At 43.9% G+C, this 25,332-nt stretch overlaps 2 protein-coding genes across 3 annotated transcripts in view; one reads left to right on the top strand and one right to left on the bottom strand.

The window, feature by feature from the left end:
• TIMP3 (TIMP metallopeptidase inhibitor 3) overlaps positions 1-8,248 on the bottom strand; it is a 43,882-nt gene extending 35,634 nt beyond the window's left edge. Inside the window, exon 1 of one of the 2 annotated variants that reach the window (XM_075855822.1) lies at positions 8,064-8,248. In XM_075855822.1, the coding sequence (XP_075711937.1) occupies positions 8,064-8,190 (127 nt within the window). In that variant the 5' untranslated portion in view covers positions 8,191-8,248. Of the gene's footprint in view, positions 1-5,087; positions 5,167-8,063 lie in introns of those variants that run through there. The other variant, XM_075855824.1, reaches the window with a different exon arrangement.
• The window catches only part of SYN3 (synapsin III), a 162,285-nt gene that overhangs the window by 79,499 nt on the left and 57,454 nt on the right, over positions 1-25,332 (top strand). The window lies entirely within an intron of this gene.

Raw genomic sequence — 25,332 nt, 5'->3', positions numbered from 1 at the left:
GGGCGTGACAGGAGGTGAAAATTTGCACTTGTGCCTTTCACCCACTTCCTGAGGTCACACGTTCATACTTCATGGTACAGAATAGACATCCCATTCCCTCTCTCTTTAGAATGTCCAACACCTAAATATATAAGATCCGAGGACTGAGATCTCAACAAGGTTTTATGTTTTGCTCCAACGTATAAAAGGTCTAAAATTTAAAGACCGACTCCGCTCAAAACCTAAACATGGGGTGACAACTACTGAGGGGCTGTTTGGTGAAGTTCTACACTGAAGCGCTGGTTAAGATGTCCTTCTGCCTGTAACATGGAGGGGGCACTGTGGTCACCAATGGTTGACAGACAAAGTAGTAAGACAACCAAGGTAGGCCCAGCGTTACCACCGGACAAGAGACCCGAGAGATGCCAGGGCGCAGTGAGACTGGATGGACAATGGCTGTCTGGGTAAAGATGCTCTACTTTTATTAAGCTGGAAGGATAGACAGTGGGTCCACTATGGTTCTGTACACCTGGAGCTGACCCTTACCTGATTATCTTGTTCTGATCTTTATTACAGCCTGTATTATAGTCCAGAATGCAGCTCTGTACAGACACTACCAGCAAGGATTTCTGGGAGATTTCGGCTCTGAAACCTGGAGAATTGTAAATGCAGCTCTGGAGTATAACACAGGATGTAACTCAGGATCAGTACAGGATAAGTAATGTAATGTATGTACACAGTGACTCCACCAGCAGAATAGTGAGTGCAGCTCTGGAGTATAATACAGGATGTAACTCAGGATCAGTACAGGATAAGTAATGTAATGTATGTACACAGTGACTCCACCAGCAGAATAGCGAGTGCAGCTCTGGAGCATAATACAGGATATAACTCAGGATCAGTACAGGATAAGTAATGTAAAGTATGTACACAGTGACTCCACCAGCAGAATAGTGAGTGCAGCTCTGGAGTATAATACAGGATGTGACTCAGGATCAGTACAGGATACGTAATGTAATGTATGTACACAGGGACTCCACCAGTAGAATAGTGAGTGCAGCTCTGGAGCATAATACAGGATATAACTCAGGATCAGTACAGGATAAGTAATGTAATGTATGTACACAGTGACTCCAGCAGCAGAATAGTGAGTGCAGCTCTGGAGTATAATACAGGCTGTAACTCAGGATCAGTACAGGATAAGTAATGTAATGTATGTACACAGTGACTCCACCAGCAGAATAGTGAGTGCAGCTCTGGAGTATAATACATGATATAACTTAGGATCAGTACAGGATAAGTAATGTAATGTATGTACACAGTGACTCCACCAGCAGAATAGTGAGTGCAGCTCTGGAGTATAATACCGGATGTAACTCAGGATCAGTACAGGATAAGTAATGTAATGTATGTACACAGTGACTCCACCAGCAGAATATTGAGTGCAGCTCTGGAGTATAATACAGAATGTAACTCAGGATCAGTACAGGATAAGTAATGTAATGTATGTACACAGTGACTCCACCAGCAGAATAGTGAGCGCAGCTCTGCAGTATAATACGGGATGTAACTCAGGATCAGTACAGGATAAGTAATGTAATGTATGTACACAGTGACTGCACCAGCAGAATAGTGAGTGCAGCTCTGGGGTATAATAAAGGATGTAACTCAGGATCAGTACAGAGCGTTGTCCAGTGTGACCTCTTTAGAGGTTTAGCGGCAGTGTGAATAAGGCCAAATTAGCTCCACCAGAGCAACTTTTTGGCATTAATAGCTTTTATATGGACATAGATCACATATATCAGCTATGGCTTTAAGGGTCACTATCACCCGCTGAGCTTCCCTTTAACTTAGGGTATCTATAAAATGTCCTATCAAAACTGAACATCTGCGTGAATTTGCGTCTATTAAAAGGCCCCCAAAGAGCCAATCAAGGGTCCAGAAGAATTGAGCCCCACCTACAAATTCCTCATCCTGTCTTAGAAGGCAGGGCTGCAGGGAAGTGTCACGTGACCGGTCTCTGGTATTTGATTGGCCGAAATGGGGAAAGGCACGTGGGTCAAGCCCGTATTTAGTCGATTCTAGTTCTGTAAGATGCTATAATGTAACGGGATCTTTCCCGGTGACCCCTTCCCTCTACATCTTCACATTGACTTATATCGAGGATACTTCATGGCTCCTGTTAGTCCGCCCCCCCCCCCCCCCCATGAAAGAGTCTGTCCCGCACATTCACTTTCACCAAACGGCTTTGAAAGAGATTGTTTTGTTGAGTGTTTTTTATTTGGGGGGGGGGTTCTTTTTGGGAGCTTGTTGTGATGGCAACAGCTGGAACAAAACAGAGGTTTTGTTCGGGCGAGTTTGTGTGCTAATGGATTTTGTTAGGGAACCTGCGGGAACTTTGTTTCACCAGCGATGTCAGGGAAAAAAAATATTGAGTGCCAGGCTGTTCTTCAGTCACCGTCCTGACCGGTCTTACATAAACAAGCAACGAGAAGTACAGCCTCAGACTTTCCTTGGCGAGGGTCGTCCCTCCACCCAAAAACAATAAAAAGTTATGACCGGGTTCCGTTTCCAAAAATTCTAAAAAATTTGCAGGTTCTTACAACGTCGTTGGGACATGTCTGGCCCGAGCTCTCGGCACTGAAGGACTGAGGGCACTCATGGACATTCATTGATTTTCATGGGTACCCTGTGGGTACATAAAAACAGGGGGAGGGTTTTCAACATCGAGACCCCAACAATCAACTTTTTGATGGTCAATGTGCAGTAGGAGACATGGTGGAGCCATGGTCGTCCATCTTTCCGCATTGGATCCCGTTACCAGTCCACCAACATACCAGAGGCACCAACGCGGTATCCAATTGGACCTCATGGGCTGCCAATACTACTGGTCCTGCCCGGCCGTGCCCCGTAGAAGAGTTGTATGTGATTTTACCCTCGCAAATTTTTTAAATAAACTTTTTGTTTTTTAGATAATTTTGCATAAAACTCTTTTGTATTCCCAAAAATTCGCACAAAAAAAGTCAAGAAATCTTCCAAGACCCGGGCAGGAGAACGTCAGATAATTCATTACATCAACCGCCAGACCAATTATATATGTGAGAACTCCGGCCGGCGATCTACGGGATTTAATTTCCTCCTTGTTTTTAAAAGGCGTCTTACCACTTAACTTCCTAGTGCTTGGCGAGCGGGCAGGTACGTTGCCACCATGTCCCCGAAGCCTCCATGTTCTGATTGGTGAGAATTACTCAGATCTTACTGCTAGAAGGCGGGGGAGGGGGTAGGGTGGCAGTACACAGGCTAAACGCAATGCAACCTATGGAGGAACATATATAATGGGGTAACATTTAGGTGACGATTAAAACATTTTCCTTTACCCTCCTTCCTCTTTCATAGTTTTCCCCCTTTTTTTACCCCGATACCCCTCTATCACCCCTCTACCTTCACACTTGTACTCTCCTTCCATCACCCTGACACCCTTTGGTCTATTGTCCAGTTATTGGTTCGTTCTTTCGCCGTCACCCTCTCGCTCCTCCGTATTTGCATCACTTTATCACCCCAAAACCCCTTTATTTTTGCTCTTGCCCCACTGCCCTCTGTCCCAATCTCACCGTCGTCCTCCCTCTATCACCCTCTGCCTTTCACCCAACGCCCGATGACCCCTTTACTTTTCCTCTTGCCCACTGCCCTCTATCACAATCTCACCGTCGCCCTCCCTCTATCACCCTCTGCCTTTCACCCAACGCCCGATGACCCCTTTACTTTTCCTCTTGCCCACTGCCCTCTATCACAATCTCACCGTCGCCCTCCCTCTATCACCCTCTGCCTTTCCCCCAATGCCCGATGACCCCTTTACTTTTTCTCTATCACTTTTTTGCTCTCCGCCATCACCTTTTACTCTTTCCCGCACCCTCGGCCTTTCCTCCAACACCCCTTTACCCTGGTTTTATCACCCTCTTTTTCCCTCTCCTTCACCATCACACCTCGTTTTCGTCTATCACCCTCTACTTCGGTTTTGTCCCCCCTATGACCCCTCTGTCTTCTCTCCATAATCCTAGCCTTCGTCTTTCACTCTCGCCCCGCTGCATTTTGTTATCCCTATTCTCACCCCCTCTGCTTTTCCTCTGTCAAACTCTTTCCCCTTTGTAACCTGTCGCCCGCTCTCGCCCCACTATTTCTCGCTCATTCCCTAGTGCCGATTCCTGAACTTTCGATGTGACACACCCTCAGCGCGAGAAAGCGGGGCTGCAGAATATCTTAAAGGAACACACCTCAGACTTTGGACTTATGAAATGCACAGTGTCCTGTACCATAGAACATAACAATCATATCACTGCCGAAGGACCCTGGGGGGGGGGGGGGGGTTGCCCCACATTTACTTCATGGTTTATTACTGTGGTCTGCAATAGCTACAACTCTCAAATGTCAGCGCAGGCTGAGAGTTGTAGTCTCACAACAGGAGAATCATAGGTTGCGGACCGCCGGTCTATACCAAGTCAACTGAACCCCCCTCGGATGTGGTGCAGGAACATGGTCACTTGTAGCTCCCAGCTGTCCGAGACCACCATATAACGCCCCGGCACCTGTCGCCCCGTCCATCTGTTCTCAGCGTAAACCTCAGCTGTTCTCCAGGTATTTATAATGTTATAATGAACCCACCACGTCCTTTAACTTCTAGGTCATGTACCAGTCCAGTACACTGGGGAGACCCCCCCCCCCCTTTTATAGTGCAGTAGGACCCCCACTGAACATTTCTACCAGGAATCTCCTTTTATTCCAACGTAAACTGTATACGTTATTTTAGAAAAATTCCTACTCAAGTTAAAATCTTCAGGACTGTAGTGCTAGTCATTTATAAGAGTGACGACATTCATACCCTGATTAACCCTCAATGTGGGTGTAGGAAAGGGACCTCCGGAGGTTCCAAAGGCTACTTTCGACTACTCCAGTGTTTGATTGGGCACTGCCATTATTACCCAGCAGCTCAGCCGCCCCCCCCCCCCCCCCCATGCAGAATACAAGACCCTCAGCCTGGAGCTCTAGGTTAGTGACTGGGGAGATATGGGACCTGAGTTACATCCTGTATTATACTCCAGAGCTGCACTCACTATTCTGCATGTTCCAAAGCCAAAATCTTCCAGCATTCCCTTCAGTGTCTGCACAGAGTACACTCTGGAGTTTCACCTTTACTTCAGGCCCAGTAATATAATCTGATGGGAACAATCAACCCCACTACATTCTATGAGCTCATAGCAACCAGCAGAATAGTGAGTGCAGCTCTGGAGTATAATACATGATGTAAATCACGATCAGTTCAGGTTAAGTAATGTAATGTATGTACACAGTGACTCCACCAGCAGAATAGTGAGCGCAGCTCTGGAGTATAATACAGGATATAACTCAGGATCAGTACAGGATAAGTAATGTAATGTATGTACACAGTGACTCCACCAGCAGAATAGTGAGTGCAGCTCTGGAGTATAATACAGGATGTAACTCAGGATCAGTACAGGATAAGTAATGTAATGTATGTACACAGTGACTCCACCAGCAGAATAGTGAGTGCAGCTCTGGAGTATAATACATGATGTAAATCACGATCAGTTCAGGTTAAGTAATGTAATGTATGTACACAGTGACTCCACCAGCAGAATAATGAGTGCAGCTCTGGAGTATAATACAGGATGTAACTCTGGATCAGTGCAGGATAAGTGATGTAATGTATGTACACAGTGACTCCACCAGCAGAATAGTGAGTGCAGCTCTGGAGTATAATACAGCATGTAACTCAGGATCAGTACAGGATAAGTAATGTAATGTATGTACACAGTGACTCCACCAGCAGAAGAGTGAGTGCAGCTCTGGAGTATAATACAGGATCAGTAATGTTCACAGTGACTCCAATTCTGTAGATTAATTCTATATGTAAGCTATAAAATGGCGCTCAGAGGTGGCTCTACGCTACGGTTCTATACTGACAGATGGTTATGAATCATCCATGGTGCACTGACCTGCGCTGCTGTCTCTTATGTGACTGCAATGTGAAGATATCTCAGAATGGAGGTCAACAGACTTACCAAAAATAGATGAAGCCAAAATGCTGGAAGCTGAGACCGGGAACCATCTGGCATCTAAACTTGTAAAATAACGGAGAGTGTTGTCCTCATGTATAGGGCATAGGACATTTTGTCACAGAGACTAGGACTACATCTCCAGTGTCTGTTATCTGCGAGACCAGGACTCCACACCCGTCATGTTTATCATAGGGACATCACTAAGAAGAGTAAAAGTCTCCATGTCCAGTGCTTGCCCCTTAGCAAGGCAGGTGACATAGTAACATCCATAGGACCCTGAGATAATACAAATGCCACAAAAAGAGCCAATCCATCTCACAGCAGCTCTCCATGGATTATGAACTGCACATAAACTGACATGAAGTTCTTAAAGGGGACACACTATTTTTTGCAATCTCTTCTCATTATGATAAGCTACAAATTGGGGGTGTTGATGCTTAGATCCCCTCTCAGATTCTAGGAGGGCGACTGTCTTATAAGAAGGGGTTATAAAAACGTCAGAACCCCTTGAAGCACTGCATGCTGGGAGACGACAATGCCCATTAATGTCAGTGGGCATCCATTGTTCATTGTAAATGATCTTCCAGTGCTGGATGCCACTTCTGGGGGATGCCAATCCCTATCACATAGAAAAGGACATTTGGAAGTGGGTTGTAACAAACAGTGACCCCCTCTTAAAGTGATAGCGCGCCCTTTATCGCCTGATGCCGATTACATCACAGTCTTCCTTCGGCTGTACACCCAGCACTTGGGCTTATTAGAGGTTTGGAAGAAACCACCGGCAAAGCCTTGAGGAAGCGCAGTGTGATTACAGACCAGAGGAGGGCGGAAAGAAACGGTGCATTAACCCTTTAAGCTCCTGCCCGCATGGCACCACAGGCTACAGACAAATGACTAGTTGCACTTGGTTACTTTGTTGTGGAGTGTCTAGGATTTACACATAGGTCTAAAGGAAACGGTTGCCATTCAGGACTCTGGGAAAGCTGGGTGGCAACCCTAAAACAAACACTTCCAGCCCAGTTTTCTTTGCAAAATTGATCTTCATAGATAAACCTTTGGAGCTCCATTTGGTGACCTATTAAAAGCCATTGCTAACCTGGCAAGGAATGATGAGACTTGTAGTTCTCCAGCTGCTGGTGCACTGCAGGTTTCTAGCGTAGAGAATAATCAACGCTTCCTCCAACTCATAGGTAGCGTATATATTCACTAAATGTATGTATTACCCATTATTTATATATTGCTCATATTGCACAGCAGAGTTGAGTTTGTCTGACGGCGCACAGTTGTGTTGAATTTAGAAAACCTAGAAAATCTGACGTGCTGAGCTTGACAGACGCAGCAGAGTTAAATTTGTGAGGTGTTTTGAGTCATTGGTACATCCCAGGGTGTAGTGAGATCTATGGTTTTACATAGGACTGCAGGTAAATCAACGACATTGTCTCAACTGAACAAAATGCACCCACAAAGATGACAAACTTAACTCTGCTATACTCGGATGGTGTTAAGGACCCCGGACAGTACAGCAGTTCACCCTGTGGCAAAGTCTACAAAAAGTTCATAAACACCCACATAGATGCACCATACAACAAGCAGCGGGCAAAGCGTCTCATGGCACCCTACTATATACTATTAAAGGGCCACTAACCCAAAAAGTGGCAGCTTATAATAGTGCCGGAGCGTTATAAGAGGAGCATAAAGGTCTCTGGAACTTCTCACCACTGGAGATATGTGACATAAAGTAGTGATCATTGGGGGTAGGGAGAACCCATTGATCGCTACCGTCATCCTCACCCCAGCCTGAGGTGGTTGATAACAGGGAACAATAGCTTCACAAGGCTCTAAAATATACATTTCCAGGATAGAAGTGACGCCCCAATCAATATCTCGCAACATTACCATTGACTTTCCACTGGCATCAACCTGGCATTGACTATACCCATAGCATCCATGCACCTCAGCCTGGCACCTTGGCACCATCTCCAGTTCTAGTAGTAAATGTTTGGCACCTACCTATGTCGGAGTTGCAGAATGCATCCTGGGGGTGGCTGGGGGCACATGTGCAGCCCTCCACTGAGTAGAAGAAGTCCCCAACAACAAGGGAAAGTGTCAAGAGCATGAGATTGGCAATGACAGACATATTGCAGCGGGCAGGATCCACGACACAAGGCTGGCACAGGGATGATCACAGCTATAACCTGGTACCACTGAGCTGCCCGCCTGGTGACTGCAGGTTTATATGTGCCTGTCGTCCCCTCCTCTGCCCTGCCCCTGCAGCACAGGCCAATGGTAATGTGGGTGAGCGCTGTCCAGGCTGCAGGGGGCGAGGCTGCGCTCAGTTCTCTTATGTTTCCTTGTAGGGGATAAGGGAATGTTCTTGCACCTCTGGATGGGGGACTCTTAAGGGATGTGCGATTACTAAACCAGAGGATCTCAAGTTCAAAACAACAGTCCTTCTGCCAGGCGTGGGAGCTGCGCCAAAGCAAAGCAGCGCAAACATCCACATGCAAAAAACGACCGTGTGACTACAGATGTAGCAGAGCTGAGTTTGTCATTTGGCACATAATGGATTTTCTGCAGTTTTACATACGACTGCAGATCATACATACTTCATTAACTTAACTTAAGAGTTTTGGGTTGCAACAAGGAATGATATGCTCATTTAGCTCTGCTACATTCGCAGAGGAATGGCATAAAAATTCCAAATTAACAGTCCTTCTGCCAGGCGTGGGAGCTGCGCCAAAGCACTGCAGCGCAAACATCCACATCCAAAAAGTGACTGTGTGACTACAGATGTAGTAGAGCTGAGTTTGTCAGTTGGCACATAATTTTTTTTATTTTTTTTTGCAGTTTTACATAGGGCTGCAGATCAAACCTACTGCCTGAACTTAACTCAGAGAGTTTGGGGTTGCAACAAAGAGTTATATGGCTCGTTCAGCTCTGCTACATCTATATATGTGCAAAGGAATGGCATGAAAATTCCAAATTAACAGTTCCGTTGACAGACGTGGGAGCTTTGCCCATCTATTGCAAAATACCAGTGTTACAGATGTTGTAGAGCTGAGTTTGTCATCAGCTACATAGATGAGATATTGTAATCAGTAGTTTTATATGGGAATGTATATAGATGTAGCAGAGCTGAGTTGTCAATGGTCTTACATAGATGAAATATGGTAATCTGTGGTTTTACATAAAAATATATATAGATGTAGCAAAGCTGAGTTTCCCATATAGCAACACTACATAGATGAGATGTTGCAATCTGTGGTTTTTATATAGGAATGTAGCAAAGTGGAGTTTGTTATTTTGCACGATGTTCTGTTATTTCATGATGTGTTATATTTGGTTTTACATAGGACTGCAGGTCAACCTACTACATCATTTATTTTAGTGATTTTTTTTGGTTTAATGACATTCAGCAAAACTGTCTATAATGTAGCAATAATGAGTTTGTCGCTACAGCAGAGCTGGGTTTGTCATTTAGCAAAATTTACTTACAAAAGATTACAGGTAAACCTACTGAAACATCTTAACTGAGTGAGCTATTTCAGCACACACAGGAATCAGTTAAATGACAGATTCAGCTCTGCTACATCTGGGTATTTGCGCAGGGTAGAAGGGGACTGTGAGAGAAGTACTTCCATCATAATAACAGTGCCTCTGCCAGGCATGGGAGCTGTGCCAGGGCACAGAGTGGCAGCTATGCAAACATCCACTGCAATTTACTACAATATTACTTCTTAGCGCAGATGTAGCAGAGCTGAGAACGTCACTCGGCACGGTCATGGTGACATAACATTGTGTTATCTGTAGTTTAACACAGACATTAACCCCTTCTCAGAGAATTTTATGTTGCTATGCATCCCCCAAAGATTTAAAGGGGACCTGTCACGTTGAAAATGCAGTCCGATCTGCGGGCAGCTTGTTATAGAGCCGGAGGAGCTGAGCAGATTGACATATAATCTTGTGGGAAAAGATTTAGTAGAACTTGTCATTTACAGCTCTAAATTCCTGCTCTTTCTGGGCTTAGGAGTCCAGTGGGCTGTCCTTTTCAGTGATTGACAGCCATGAGACCACCCACTGGACTCTTAAGCCCAGAAAGAGCAGGAATGTAGGTCTATAAATTACAAGTTCTACTGAATATTTTCCCACAAAACGATATATCAATCTGCTGTGCTCCTCCGGCTGCCCCCGGATTGCACTGCATTTTTAAAGTGACAGGTTCCCTTTAAGTGACAAATTCAGCTCTGCTATATCTTTATGTATTTCAAAAATTCCTTCCCTTGTACATGCTAGTGTTATCAGCCATATAGTGCATTACGTTATTCTCTGGGTACTTTCCAGACTGTAAATGAAACTGTAAATCTAAAAAAAGATGGCGCCACTTTATATACAAGCACGACATCTGTTGGCTTAGAGCGTATTTCAGTTCACATATAGATAAAATCTACATAAAACAATTATACTTCCTGTCACTAATGCATTCTAAAAATATGTACAGAGTTTTTAGCCTCTGGATGTAAACGGAAATATCCTCATTCACTGACAGCAAGCAGAGATATTGGAATTTAAGCATAAAGTACATTAGAAAATTGGATAACTATTCTTTATTTACATATTCATAACGTGTGATGAAAAATTCAGCAGATTTCATTCATTTAAAAACATTGTATTTCAATTCGATTCATTGTAACCATCTGCTTGCTGTCAGTGAATGGAAACATTTTATGTTTCTATTCAGAAGTTTAAAAAAAATCCCCCTAATCAAGTCTAACTAAGGGTGTGATCACACTTTTCATTCAATTGGCGTTTTCTTGCTAAGATATTCGCAAAATTGAATACTGTAACGACCCATGCAGCTGTACCAGCTGGACATCATCTGGACATGTGCTCTTCCCAATTTTTTATTCGCCATTACTGATAAACACTATGTTCAATCTTCTGCATGAAATAACAATCTTCTACATGAAAGATGACTCCTTTGTTTGCATATAAATTTCTGTGTATGGCCCTTTAAGAACAAGTGCCCCAGTGGGGTGAAATATTGAACCGTTAATCGGAACAGGGGCAGATCTTCTCGTCTTTGTCCGGCTCAATGATGTTCATCTCTGGCACTGAGTGAGATAGAAGTGTGACTAGTCCTGGAAACACAGGGGGGGGGGGGGGTATTCTTCTTGAGCAGAGCTGCGTACGTCCAGGTGTTGTGCTATGTAATTAAATGGACGACATCTGCCCCCACCACGGCCGAGGTGAAAGAATAGTGCGCAAGGAAGTTACACAGAGGGCGGGTGCCCGGCACACAGTGTACAGTCTGTAGGGGAAATAGCTTTGGCAAGTGCTAGGATGCTAGCTCCCCGCCGCCGCCTCTCTCCGCACATAAACACTCAGCCTGGGCAGAACAAGGTCCATTCCTCAGGATTAAGATACCAACGAGTCTCAACCTTAATATATTTCGATCCGAGCTCCATTTTTCTGATACAGAGCTCCAAATCCCCTGCATAGACAAAGAGCTAAGTGATAAAATTCTTGCTTCCTGCAGCCACCACTAGAGGGAGCTTACTGTGTTATTATGGAGTTCAATATATATGTGATCTGCAGCAAGCTCCCTCTAGTGGTGGTTGCAGGTAGCTCTATTTTGCCAATTAAAGCAAAATGACCCCAGTCAAACAGCCCCACGTTTCTCAGCTTCCCGGACTCGTATAAGTGTCACATAAGTGAGGAGCATGCAGCAGGGTTGTAGATCTAGAGGTGTTGATGTAGCAATCGTAACTGTACCCCTAAATTTAACTTTATACAGGAAGAACAACCCTAGCTAAAATGATTCCTTGAGGGGTCTCCTTATCGACTAATGACCATGGGAGACGCCCAATATCTCTCCTCACGATTACGACGGATCCTGATAATATGCCCAGGTTCCATTGAACTACACCGCAGCCAACCCAGCATGGAATGGCTGATAACAGAGAACAATAGCTTGAAAAATATACACAAATTCGAAGCAAAATGGTGTGTTTTGTGTTCTTATGTCAGTACCGTATATTCATCAAAGCGCCGTAAATCCTGAATGGCCGCTTATCTCTAGCGCTCAGCACTTCTCTGCATTGTGCGATTATCTATTCAGTTCAAGCAACGACCAAAAGGATCGGGCAGGTCGCGAGTAACATCGGGATCAATCCTGGAAGACGATTGGAGGCAGCGATCTATTGATGATACTGTAAACTGTCAATTTTTGTAAATTTTTGCAATTTATGGTTATTGACCACTAGAGGGCGCACTGCACAAAACCAATCGTAATATAATACGAAGAATCTTAATCCAGTTTATTACTTTGTTACTTTTTTTTTACAGAATAACATAGGGAATTGTTTACGTTAGTGACCCCATGCATTTTAACGCAATTTTTGGGTGGGCAGTATAGCCTGCTACGCTGCGCTAAACTAAGCACGGTCGCGTGCATGGGGCCTTAGACTTTCGTGGGTTCCGTCGAGTCTCCGTCGTGGTGTTCGTAGTTTTTTCGCCATTTTTGACCGGATCTGCGACCAAGGCTTCTGACGGAGCCTCCAGCACAGATGTGAGAAGTGAGCCGGCAGCGTTAGGGTTAATTCGGTTTGCGGTCGGTGACTACCTACAGCGTCTGCTAAGCTTCAGGGTATATGATGGCCCCCTGGGAGTGTAAGGGTTAAGAGGGCAATCCCATTACGAGCTATGATTATTACAATGATTTCCCCGCTCCTCATTCATTAGCGATGTTTGTAGCTCGGGGCAGCGCGCTCCTCTGGGTCTTAATGCAGAACAGACCCCCCCACTCCTCCCTCCCCCCGAATTCTCAGCGTTTATTAATGTCTCCCCCCCCCCCCCCCCCCCCGTTTCCTTGAAGAAACAACAATTATTTTGAATAGGAAATGATTCCCTGGTGTTGTCCGCGCACAAACAACCGCCCGCGGCAGGCGTCTTACACCGCTCGCTCAGTGTATACAGGTAGCGGCGACAAGCTATGCAGCCGTTTCTTTGTTATATCCGTTTCTAGTCAAGCTGAGTGAAAACCAACATGGCTGCCATTACAGATCGCGGGAAATGAATGGGAGACACGGAAACCTCAAAAGAGCTTTTTGTGGCCCCAGTTTATTTAAAGGTATGGTGACGGGCGGTGTCGTGGCTCCGGAGAAGGTTTAACTTCTGCCAAGTCTCCATTTGTTGAGTGGCAGAAACATATTCTGACACAGACTGGTTGCTAGGGAGATGCTGCCTAACAACCTTATCTAAAATGCTGCGGTTACTAGGTGGTGTGTCCATAGCAACCAATTGATCGTCATGATTCAGTTGACAGTTTAACCTGGCATCGCGCTGGTAGCAAAATCCGGCTAGAAGAAGTCAAGACGTGATCATTTCTCATCTCGGTCTGTGGTATTAATCAGAATTTTGTGCTCGGGACCTGCCATGTAAACTCCGCCCATGAGCACAGGCCACGCCCCAATGATGACAGTCGAAGTGCCTGGAGAGTGCCCCCCTAAACAACAGTGCCATAAACAGTGCCAGAAGTTCCCTCAATAAATAATACTGTCTGCAGCTGCCACTAGGGGGAGCTCTCTGCATACAGATTTATACAGTCAATGGAGGCAATATAAATACATAGCCAGCAAGCTCCCTCTAGTGGTGGGTACCAGCAACCTTTGTGGGGGACATGCCTGGACTCCGAGTAGCAGAGTAAGCAAGTATGAGTCTAGCAGATGTATAGATGTAGCAGAACTGAGTTAGTCTTTGGCTATTCTTGACTATATATAGAAAATTTGGGGTTTTGCATAGGACTGCAGGTAAACCCACTATAATCTCCGTACACATCTGTATATAATATCCCATAATCCGGAGAACCGCAGTCCTTACACGGGCAAAGTGAGGAATGGGAAAATGATTGTATAAATATAATCCGAAAACCCCGGCGCATTTCCGTTCTTTGAGCTATTTTTAGACTTTTTTAGAACGACCTCTCCCCCTTTTGTTATAGCGTCACCCCCCCCCCCCCCCCTTACCCCATTTCCTCCCACACAATGAGAACATGTCCTCGCTCAGCCCAGCGTGGGCTACCACCATGACACACTCCCCAGCCGCACATTACACAATTATATTTACATTTCTTTAATTCCTTAATCCGAAAATGAAATTTCCCACCATTCCTGGAAAAAAAAGAAATCAGAAAAAGAAAGTAATAGGGCACATTGTGGGTAGCGGTGGGGCACATGACTGATTTGGGGTGAAGACCCCAGTGTATATGATTAATGCTGCGGTGGAGGGAATTACTTGGAGGACGCTTGTCGATGTGAGAAGGGGAAAATATATACACAGGTTCTCCACCGATATCTACTGAGTAATAATACAGCCTGTTATGTGGGGTTGGTAGGGAGTGTGATCATAGCAACTGGTCTGTCAGATCTCCCGGGTCCTCAGCTCAAGACGGAACTGGCACTGAACTGAGGGCCGAGCTGCATAGCATTAATAACAGGGGCTCATGGATGTGGATTTTTGTCTTTATGCCCGTCACAAAACCTGAGATACCAGATTCTCGCAAACCAGACTTCACCAGTGCACCAGACTACACCAGTACACCAACACCAGACTACACCAGACTACACCAACACCAGACTACACCAGACTACACCAACACCAGACTTTACCAGAACACCAGACTACACTGACACACCAGACTTTACGAGTGCACCAGACTACACCAGTACACCGGACTACACCAACACCAGACTACACCAGTACACCAGAACACCAGACTACACCAACACCAGAACACCAGACTACACCGACACACCAGAACACCAGACTACACCGACACACCAGACTTCACCAGAACACCAGACTACATAGACACACCAGACTTCACCAACACCAGACTACACCAACACACCAGACTTCACCAACACCAGACTACACCGACACACCAGACTTCACCAGAACACCAGACTACACCGACACACCAGACTTCACCAGTGCACCAGACTACACCGGCACACCGGAACACCAGACTACACCGACACACCAGACTTCACCAGAACACCAGACTACACCGACACACCAGACTTCACCAGTGCACCAGACTACACCGACACACCAGACTTCACCAGTGCACCAGACTACACCGACACACCAGAACACCAGACTACACCGACACACCAGACTTCACCAGAACACCAGACTACACCGACACACCAGACTTCACCAGAACACCAGACCTCACCAGTACACCAGACTACACCGACACACCAGACTTCAGCAGTACACCAGACTTCACCAGTACACCAGACCTCACCAGTACACCAGACCTCACCAGCACACCAGACCTCACCAGTACACCAGACTTCACCAGCACACCAGACCTCACCAGTACACCAGACTTCACCAGTACATCAGACTTCACCAGCACACCAGACTTCACCAGCACACCAGACTTCACCAGCACACCAGACTTCACCAGTACACCAGACCTCACCAGTACACCAGACCTCACCAGTACACCAGACCTCACCAGTACACCAGACCTCACCAGTACACCAGACTTCACCAGTACACCAGACTTCACCAGTACACCAGACTTCACCAGTACACCGGACTTCACCAGTACACCAGACCTCAGCAGTACACCAGACCTCACCAGTACACCAGACTTCACCAGTACACCAGACTCCACCAGTACACCAGACTCCACCAGTACACCAGACTCCACCAGTACACCAGACTCCACCAGTACACCAGACTCCACCAGTACACCAGACTTCACCAGTACACCAGACCTCACCAGTACACCAGACCTCACCAGTACACCAGACTTCACCAGCCCACCAGACCTCAGCAGCCCACCAGACCTCAGCAGCACACCAGACTTCACCAGCACACCAGACTTCACCAGCACACCAGACTTCACCAGCACACCAGACCTCACCAGTAAGCCAGACCTCACCAGTAAACCAGACCTCACCAGTACACCAGACTTCACCGGCACACCAGACTTCACCGGCACACCAGACCTCACCAGTAAGCCAGACCTCACCAGTAAGCCAGACCTCACCAGTACACCAGACCTCAGCAGCACACCAGACCTCACCAGTAAACCAGACCTCCCCAGTACACCAGACCTCACCAGTACACCAGACTTCAGCAGCACACCAGACTTCACTGGCATACCAGACTTCTCCAGTACACCAGACCTCGCCAGTACACTAGACTTCACCAGCACACCAGACCTCACCAGACTTCACCAGACCTCACCAGCACACCAGACTTCACCAGTACACCAGACTTCACCAGTACACCAGACTTCACCAGTACACCGGACTTCACCAGCACACCGGACCTCAGCAGCACACCAGACTTCACTGACATACCAGACTTCTCCAGTAAACCAGACCTCACCAGTACACCAGACCTCACCAGCACACCAGACTTCACCAGTAAACCTGACTACACAGACACACAAGACCTCACCAGTATACCAGACCTCACCAGCACACCAGACCTCACCAGCACACCAGACCTCACCAGCACACCAGACCTCACCAGTACACCAGACCTCACCAGTACACTAGACCTCACCAGCACACCAGACCTCACCAGCACACCAGACCTCACCAGCACACCAGACCTCACCAGCACACCAGACCTCACCAGCACACCAGATCTCACCAGCACACCAGACTTCACCAGCACACCAGACTTCACCAGCACACCAGACTTCACCAGTACACCAGACTTCACCAGTACACCAGACTTCACCAGTACACCAGACTCCACCAGTACACCAGACCTCAGCAGCACACCAGACTTCACCAGTACACCAGACCTCACCAGTACACCAGACTTCACCAGCACACCAGACCTCAGCAGCACACCAGACCTCAGCAGCACACCAGACTTCACCAGCACACCAGACTTCACCAGCACACCAGACTTCACCAGCACACCAGACCTCACCAGTAAACCAGACCTCACCAGTACACCATACTTCACCAGCACACCAGACTTCACCAGCACACCAGACTTCACCGGCACACCAGACCTCACCAGTAAGCCAGACCTCACCAGTACACCAGACCTCAGCAGCACACCAGACCTCACCAGTAAACCAGACCTCCCCAGTACACCAGACCTCACCAGTACACCAGACTTCAGCAGCACACCAGACTTCACTGGCATACCAGACTTCTCCAGTACACCAGACCTCGCCAGTACACTAGACTTCACCAGCACACCAGACTTCACCAGTAAACCTGACTACACATATACACCAGACCTCACCAGTACACCAGACTTCACCAGTACACCAGACTTCACCAGTACACCAGACTTCACCAGCACACCGGACCTCAGCAGCACACCAGACTTCACCAGCACACCAGACTTCACCAGCACACCAGACTTCACTGACATACCAGACTTCTCCAGTAAACCAGACCTCACCAGTACACCAGACCTCACCAGCACACCAGACTTCACCAGTAAAGTTGACTACACAGACACACAAGACCTCACCAGTATACCAGACCTCACCAGCACACCAGACCTCACCAGCACACCAGACCTCACCAGTACACCAGACCTCACCAGTACACCAGACCTCACCAGTACACCAGACCTCACCAGTACACCAGCACACCAGACCTCACCAGTACACCAGATCTCACCAGTACACCAGACCTCACCAGCACACCAGACCTCACCAGCACACCAGACCTCACCAGCACACCTGACCTCACCAGCACACCAGACCTCACCAGCACACCAGACTTCACCAGCACACCAGACTTCACCAGTACACCAGACTTTACCAGTACACCAGAATTCACCAGCACACCGGACCTCACCAGCACACCGGACCTCACCAGCACACCAGACCTCACCAGTACACCAGACCCCACCAGCACACCATTCTTTACTGACACACCAGACCTCACCAGCATCAACGTGTGAACATGGCCTTAGGGATAAGATGTTGTTTGCTCAGAGTTAGGGACAGGATTTAGTTTGAGGGTTGTGTAGTATAATGGACGGGGTGCATTGTGATAGATGCAGTGATCCTTTTGGTCGTTCCCTTTGGGTAATTTCTCCCACATGAAGGATTTTCATCTTGTGCTTTCTGTTTGTTCAACTTTAATCGTGCATTTTCCTGTAAGCGAATTCCTGATGATATGACATTGTTCCTGTGCCAAGGCCCTAACAAATTACAATAACACAAGTATCTTCTGAGTAACCAGCAAGGAATTCAACAAGGATGATGGGAGGAGATGTCCTGGCAGTGGATTCTAGATGTGTCTGGTATCACCTCCACCCTATGTCGTATTCCCCATATACCATATTATGAAGTTGCCCCCTTTTAGTTTTATCATGGCAATTCAATGCCTTAAAGTGCACCTTTGTACTACGTTCAGTAAGGACAGCTAATTTATACTCTGAACCGAAAATCATCTGTATGGCTGATAACAAAGAACAATAGCTCACATTCACCTGCACAGCAAACGGAGATCAGATGGACATAAGGAGCACTGTCCCTTTAATACATGGCAATAAATAAAAGGACAATTATAGTGTAGTCCTGTTGGCCAAACCCCATGATGAGTCAATATGTTTGATTTTGGGAGGTCCTGTCATACAAGTGCAAGATTTGTGCCAACGCGTCCCAGAGACAAAACGATTACTATTCAAATATTATGTAAGAGTTATGTCGTCATCAGGAATAAACTTGTCTTGTTAATGTTCGAGGAGATAAAACCTCACAAGTTAAAGTCTAAAATCCTCTTGTGTGATCGCCGCCTACTATGCAGGTGATCGTTGCTGGCGGACAATCACTTGTGGCGGCCGCTACAGTGACCATAGACTATAGATCCTGACTGGCATCTAAATCTGCATTATTTGAGCACTATATGGCAGTATTAGCTGAACGCTGTGTGGCTGTATCAACTAACTGTAGCATGTGACAGAACTGTATCAGCAATGTATGGCGGTATTTGTATTTTTTATTGTATGACAGAATTCTATGAGCGCTGTTTAGCAGTATTATTTGAGCACTATTTGGCAGTATTATTTGAGCACTATGGGGCAGTATTATTTTGGCACTGTTTGGCAGTATTATTTGAGCCCTATTTAGCAGTATTATTTGAGCACCATAGGACAGTATTATTTAAGTTCTATTTAGCATTATTATTTGAGCACTGTTTGGCAGTATTATTTGAGTACTATGGGGCAGTATTATTTGAGCACTATGGGGCAGTATTATTTTGGCACTGTTTGGCAGTATTATTTGAGCACTATTTGGCAGTATTATTTGAGCACTATGGGGCAGTATTATTTTGGCACTGTTTGGCAGTATTATTTGAGCCCTATTTAGCAGTATTATTTGAGCACCATAGGACAGTATTATTTAAGTTCTATTTAGCATTATTATTTGAGCACTGTTTGGCAGTATTATTTGAGTACTATGGGGCAGTATTATTTGAGCACTATGGGGCAGTATTATTTTGGCACTGTTTGGCAGTATTATTTGAGCACTATTTGGCAGTATTATTTGAGCACTATGGGGCAGTATTATTTTGGCACTGTTTGGCAGTATTATTTGAGCCCTATTTAGCAGTATTATTTGAGCACCATAGGACAGTATTATTTAAGTTCTATTTAGCATTATTATTTGAGCACTGTTTGGCAGTATTATTTGAGTACTATGGGGCAGTATTATTTGAGCACTATGGGGCAGTATTATTTTGGCACTGTTTGGCAGTATTATTTGAGCACTGTTTGGCAGTATTATTTGAGCACTATGGGGCAGTATTATTTAAGTTCTATTTAGCAGTATTATTTTGGCACTGTTTGGCAGTATTATTTGAGCACCATAGGACAGTATTATTTGAGCACTGTTTGGCAGTATTATTTGAGTACTATGGGGCAGTATTATTTGAGCACTATTTAGCATTATTATTTGAGTACTATGGGCAGTATTATTTGAGCACTGTTTGGCAGTATTATTTGAGCACTATGGGGCAGTATTATTTGAGCACTGTTTGGCAGTATTATTTGAGTACTATGGGGCAGTATTATTTGAGTACTGTTTGGCGGTATTATTTGAGCCCTATTTAGCAATATTATTTGAGCACTATTTGGCAGTATTGTTTGAGCACTATTAGCAGTATTATTTGAGCACTATAGGGCAGTATTATTTTAGCACTGTTTGGCAGTATTATTTGAGCACTATAGGACAGAATTATTTGAGCACAGTTTGGCAGTATTATTTGAGCCCTGTGGGGCTGTATTAGTTAAAGGGGTTGTCACATTTGTTCATTTAATTTTTGGCAGAAGCTGATCGCAGGATGTAGCACTGCAGCAGCAAGTGTTCAATTACCCTGCAGCACCACCGCAGGGAAAAAGGAGCATTACACATCATTCAAATCAATAAACTCATAATTAGTTTAATGCACGGACAGTCCTCCAGAGCGAGAGACACTCTTTGCAGCTGCCCTTATAGATGAGGGTCCTGAAGAGAGTTCCCCCTCTATTACCTCAGAATCCCCTAATAGGATAGCTGAAAATTGCTTTTATAAATCAAATAACCCCTCTTAACATATTCTGTATCACAGAATTATATGAGCACTGTGTTGCAGCGTTAGATATTTTTTTTTACTGTATGGCAGAATTATATGAGTACTGTATGGCTGTATTACATATTTTTTACTGTATGGCAGAATTATATGAACACAGTGTGGTGGTATTAGATATATTTTACTGTATGGTAGAATTATTTGGGCACTGTGTGGCGGTTTTAGATATCTTTTACTGTATGGCAGAATTATTTGGGCACTGCATGGCAGTGTTAGTTTTATTTTTTTATTGTATTTCTGAATTAGCACTATGTGGCAGTATTAGTACATTTTGTATTGTATAGAAGAATTATGAGCACTATGTGGTGGCATTATTTATTTTTAGAACGTTTTACATGGCCAGAAGCATGTACCCCAGATTTTTTAATACTATACCAATGTCTGTGACACCAGGTAACAACATTATCTTGAGCAGGGAATATTTTGTGCAGGGTACAAGGGGTTATAAAAATCAGACAATAATTCCTTTATAGGACGGGCAGGGCCTCCAGTGCTGCTCTCAGCTGGCGCAGCCACCTTCTTGCTGTAATGATTTGCAGACAGAGGGTGGATGTCTGAATACATGTGAATCAGCCACCACACCGTGCTAACAGCACCGAAGCAGCACTGGGCTCCCCACAATGGTGGCCCGGGACCAACGTGAACATTGTGTAACTGCCGCGTCCTGTTTTTCCTTGTCTTCACTTTTGCATTGAACAGAAGATCAAAGTCTTATCAGTCATCAGCAGCAGAATTGATTTAGAAAGGATTTGGCAAGAAAAACTGATATTTTTTTTTAACCAAAATAAGAAAGTGTTGCTCCACTCAGAACCTAAAAATTTGCAATTCATAACATATTTGGGTTAACAATTTTTTGCGTTTGGGTGGGCTTAGGCTTTAACAATTCATGCCGAATTTGTCCTTACTAGTAACGCTACTAAAACATACCCTAATCACAGGGGCGAACATAGAAAAGAGGGGCACCATAGCGGATCAAATTGGGACCCCACTTTATGGTGCTGGGTTTTGCCGCCCAGGACACCGGGCCTGGTGCTAGTTTTCCCCAGTCCATGACCCTTTGGCCAATTTCCTACTCCTTTGTATGTTAACAAAACGGTTCCTCGAGACTCCTGAACAGGTTCTCGCCACCCGGTAGCAAAGGGGAATATACCAACCAGGGCTGGGCCCCGGCTCTCCAAGGGCCCCATAGCAGCCACATTGCCTGCCTCTACGGTACTTACGCCCTTGCTTTATCATCTCTGGCCTTGACAATGGCAAATCATTACTAATTGGATCCTGCCCTGACTGCCCCTTTCATGTACTATACAGTAGGAAGTTCTAGTCCTCGCCAGTAATGTCATCCCAGTTCCAGCCCCTCATATATCTCTTCAGTTGATCTATGTCTACTCCTCATCCAAGTCTCCCGTTCTGCTAGTGACCTATTATCCCCACTTTTCAAGTCATCCCATTCATGTCTCCAAGTTTCCTCCTGTGCTCCACCTCTATTCCACATTCATCTTTCTCAGTCGATTTTGCTTTCAATCTAAGAGAATATTCACACGCAGTGACTAAAAAGGTCTGAAAATACGGAACAGAACACTGTAAAACCCATTGAAAGCAATGGGCAGATGTTGATAGCAGTATTAGGGTATGTTCACACGGCGGGGGTCCGTAACGGCTGAAATTACGGGGATGTTTCAGCCTGAAAACATCCCCGTAAATTCAGCCATAACGGCATGTGCAGGCGCTTGAACGCCGCGTCAATTACGGCCGTAATTAGCGCTGCTATTCATTGGAGTCAATGAATAGCGGCTCCAAATACGGCCAAAGAAGTGACAGGTCACTTCTTCTACGCGGGCGTCTATTTACGCGCCGTCATTTGACAGCGGCGTGTAAATATACGCCTCGTGTGAACAGACAAACGTCTGCCCATTGCTTTCAATGGGCAGATGTTTGTCAGCGCTATTGAGGCGCTATTTTCAGACGTAATTCGGGGCAAAAACGCCCGAATTACGTCCGTAAATAGGCCGTGTGAACATACCCTTAGGGGCATTTTTTCAGGCATAATTTGAGGCGTAAGACGCCCGAATTACGCCTGAAAACACTGCGTGTGAACATACCCTTATAGTAGTTATATTCTTGTATATAGGAGAAGTATTATAGTAGTTATATTCTTGTATATAGGAGAAGTATTATAGTAGTTATATTCTTGTATATAGGAGAAGTATTATAGTAGTTATATTCTTGTACATAGGGGCAGTATTATAGTAGTTATATTCTTGTATATAGGAGAAGTATTATAGTAGTTATATTCTTGTATATAGGAGGCAGTATTATAGTAGTTATATTCTTGTATATAGGAGCAGTATTATAGTAGTTATATTCTTGTATATAGGGGCAGTATTATAGTAGTTATATTCTTGTATATAGGAGAAGTATTATAGTAGTTATATTCTTGTATATAGGAGAAGTATTATAGTAGTTATATTCTTGTACATAGGGGCAGTATTATAGTAGTTATATTCTTGTATATAGGAGAAGTATTATAGTAGTTATATTCTTGTATATAGGAGGCAGTATTATAGTAGTTATATTCTTGTATATAGGAGCAGTATTATAGTAGTTATATTCTTGTATATAGGGGCAGTATTATAGTAGTTATATTCTTGTATATAGGAGAAGTATTATAGTAGTTATATTCTTGTATATAGGAGGCAGTATTATAGTAGTTATATTCTTGTATATAGGGGCAGTATTATAGTAGTTATATTCTTGTATATAGGGGGCAGTATTATAGTAGTTATAATCTTGTATATAGGGGGCAGTATTATAGTAGTTATATTCTTGTATATAGGGAGCAGTATTATAGTAGTTATATTCTTGTATATAGGGAGCAGTATTATAGTAGTTATATTCCTGTATATAGGGGGCAGTATTATAGTAGTTATATTCTTGTATATGGGGCAGTATTATAGTAGTTATATTCTTGTATATAGGGGCAGTATTATAGTAGTTATATTCCTGTATATAGGGGGCAGTATTATAGTAGTTATATTCTTGTATATGGGGCAGTATTATAGTAGTTATATTCTTGTATATAGGGGGCAGTATTATAGTAGTTATATTCTTGTATATAGGAGGCAGTATTATAGTAGGTATATTCTTGTATATAGGGGGCAGTATTATAGTAGTTATATTCTTGTATATAGGAGCAGTATTATAGTAGTTATATTCTTGTATATAGGGGGCAGTATTATAGTAGTTATATTCTTGTATATAGGGGCAGTATTATAGTAGTTATATTCTTGTATATAGGGGGGCAGTATTATAGTAGTTATATTCTTGTATATAGGGGGGCAGTATTATAGTAGTTATATTCTTGTATATAGGGAGCAGTATTATAGTAGTTATATTCTTGTATATAGGGGGGCAGTATTATAGTAGTTATATTCTTGTATATAGGGAGCAGTATTATAGTAGTTATATTCTTGTATATAGGGAGCAGTATTATAGTAGTTATATTCTTGTATATAGGAGCAGTATTATAGTAGTTATATTCTTGTATATAGGGGGCAGTATTATAGTAGTTATATTCTTGTATATAGGGGGCAGTATTATAGTAGTTATATTCTTGTATATAGGGGCAGTATTATAGTAGTTATATTCTTGTATATAGGGGGCAGTATTATAGTAGTTATATTCTTGTATACAGGGGGCAGTATTATAGTAGTTATATTCTTGTATATAGGGGGCAGTATTATAGTAGTTATATTCTTGTATATAGGGGCAGTATTATAGTAGTTATATTCTTCTATATAGGGGGCAGTATTATAGTAGTTATATTCTTGTATATAGGGGCAGTATTATAGTAGTTATATTCTTGTATATAGGGGGCAGTATTATAGTAGTTATATTCTTGTATATAGGAGGCAGTATTATAGTAGTTATATTCTTGTATATAGGAGCAGTAGTATAGTAGTTATATTCTTGTATATAGGGGCAGTATTATAGTAGTTATATTCTTGTATATAGGGGCAGTATTATAGTCGTTATATTCTTGTATATAGGAGCAGTATTATAGTAGTTATATTCTTGTATATAGGGGCAGTAGTATAGTAGTTATATTCTTGTATATAGGGGCAGTATTATAGTAGTTATATTCTTGTATATAGGAGGCAGTATTATAGTAGTTATATTCTTGTATATAGGGGCAGTATTATAGTAGTTATATTCTTGTATATAGGAGGCAGTATTATAGTAGTTATATTCTTGTATATAGGGGGGCAGTATTATAGTAGTTATATTCTGGTATATAGGAGGCAGTATTATAGTAGTTATATTCTTGTATATAGGGAGCAGTATTATAGTAGTTATATTCTTGTATATAGGGAGCAGTATTATAGTAGTTATATTCTTATAATACTGCTCCCTATATACAGTAGTTATATTCTTGTATATAGGGAGCAGTATTATAGTAGTTATATTCTTGTATATAGGGAGCAGTATTATAGTAGTTATATTCTTGTATATAGGGGCAGTATTATAGTAGTTATTTTCTTGTGTATAGGGGGTAGTATTATAGTAGTTATATTGTTGTATATAGGGGCAGTATTATAGTAGTTATATTCTTGTATATAGGGGCAGTATTATAGTAGTTATAT

This window comes from Rhinoderma darwinii, chromosome 3 (assembly GCF_050947455.1).
Source record: "Rhinoderma darwinii isolate aRhiDar2 chromosome 3, aRhiDar2.hap1, whole genome shotgun sequence".
Lineage (NCBI taxonomy): Eukaryota > Metazoa > Chordata > Amphibia > Anura > Rhinodermatidae > Rhinoderma > Rhinoderma darwinii.
Note: the sequence above shows the minus strand (reverse complement) of the source record. Positions and strands in the feature narration are given on the sequence as shown.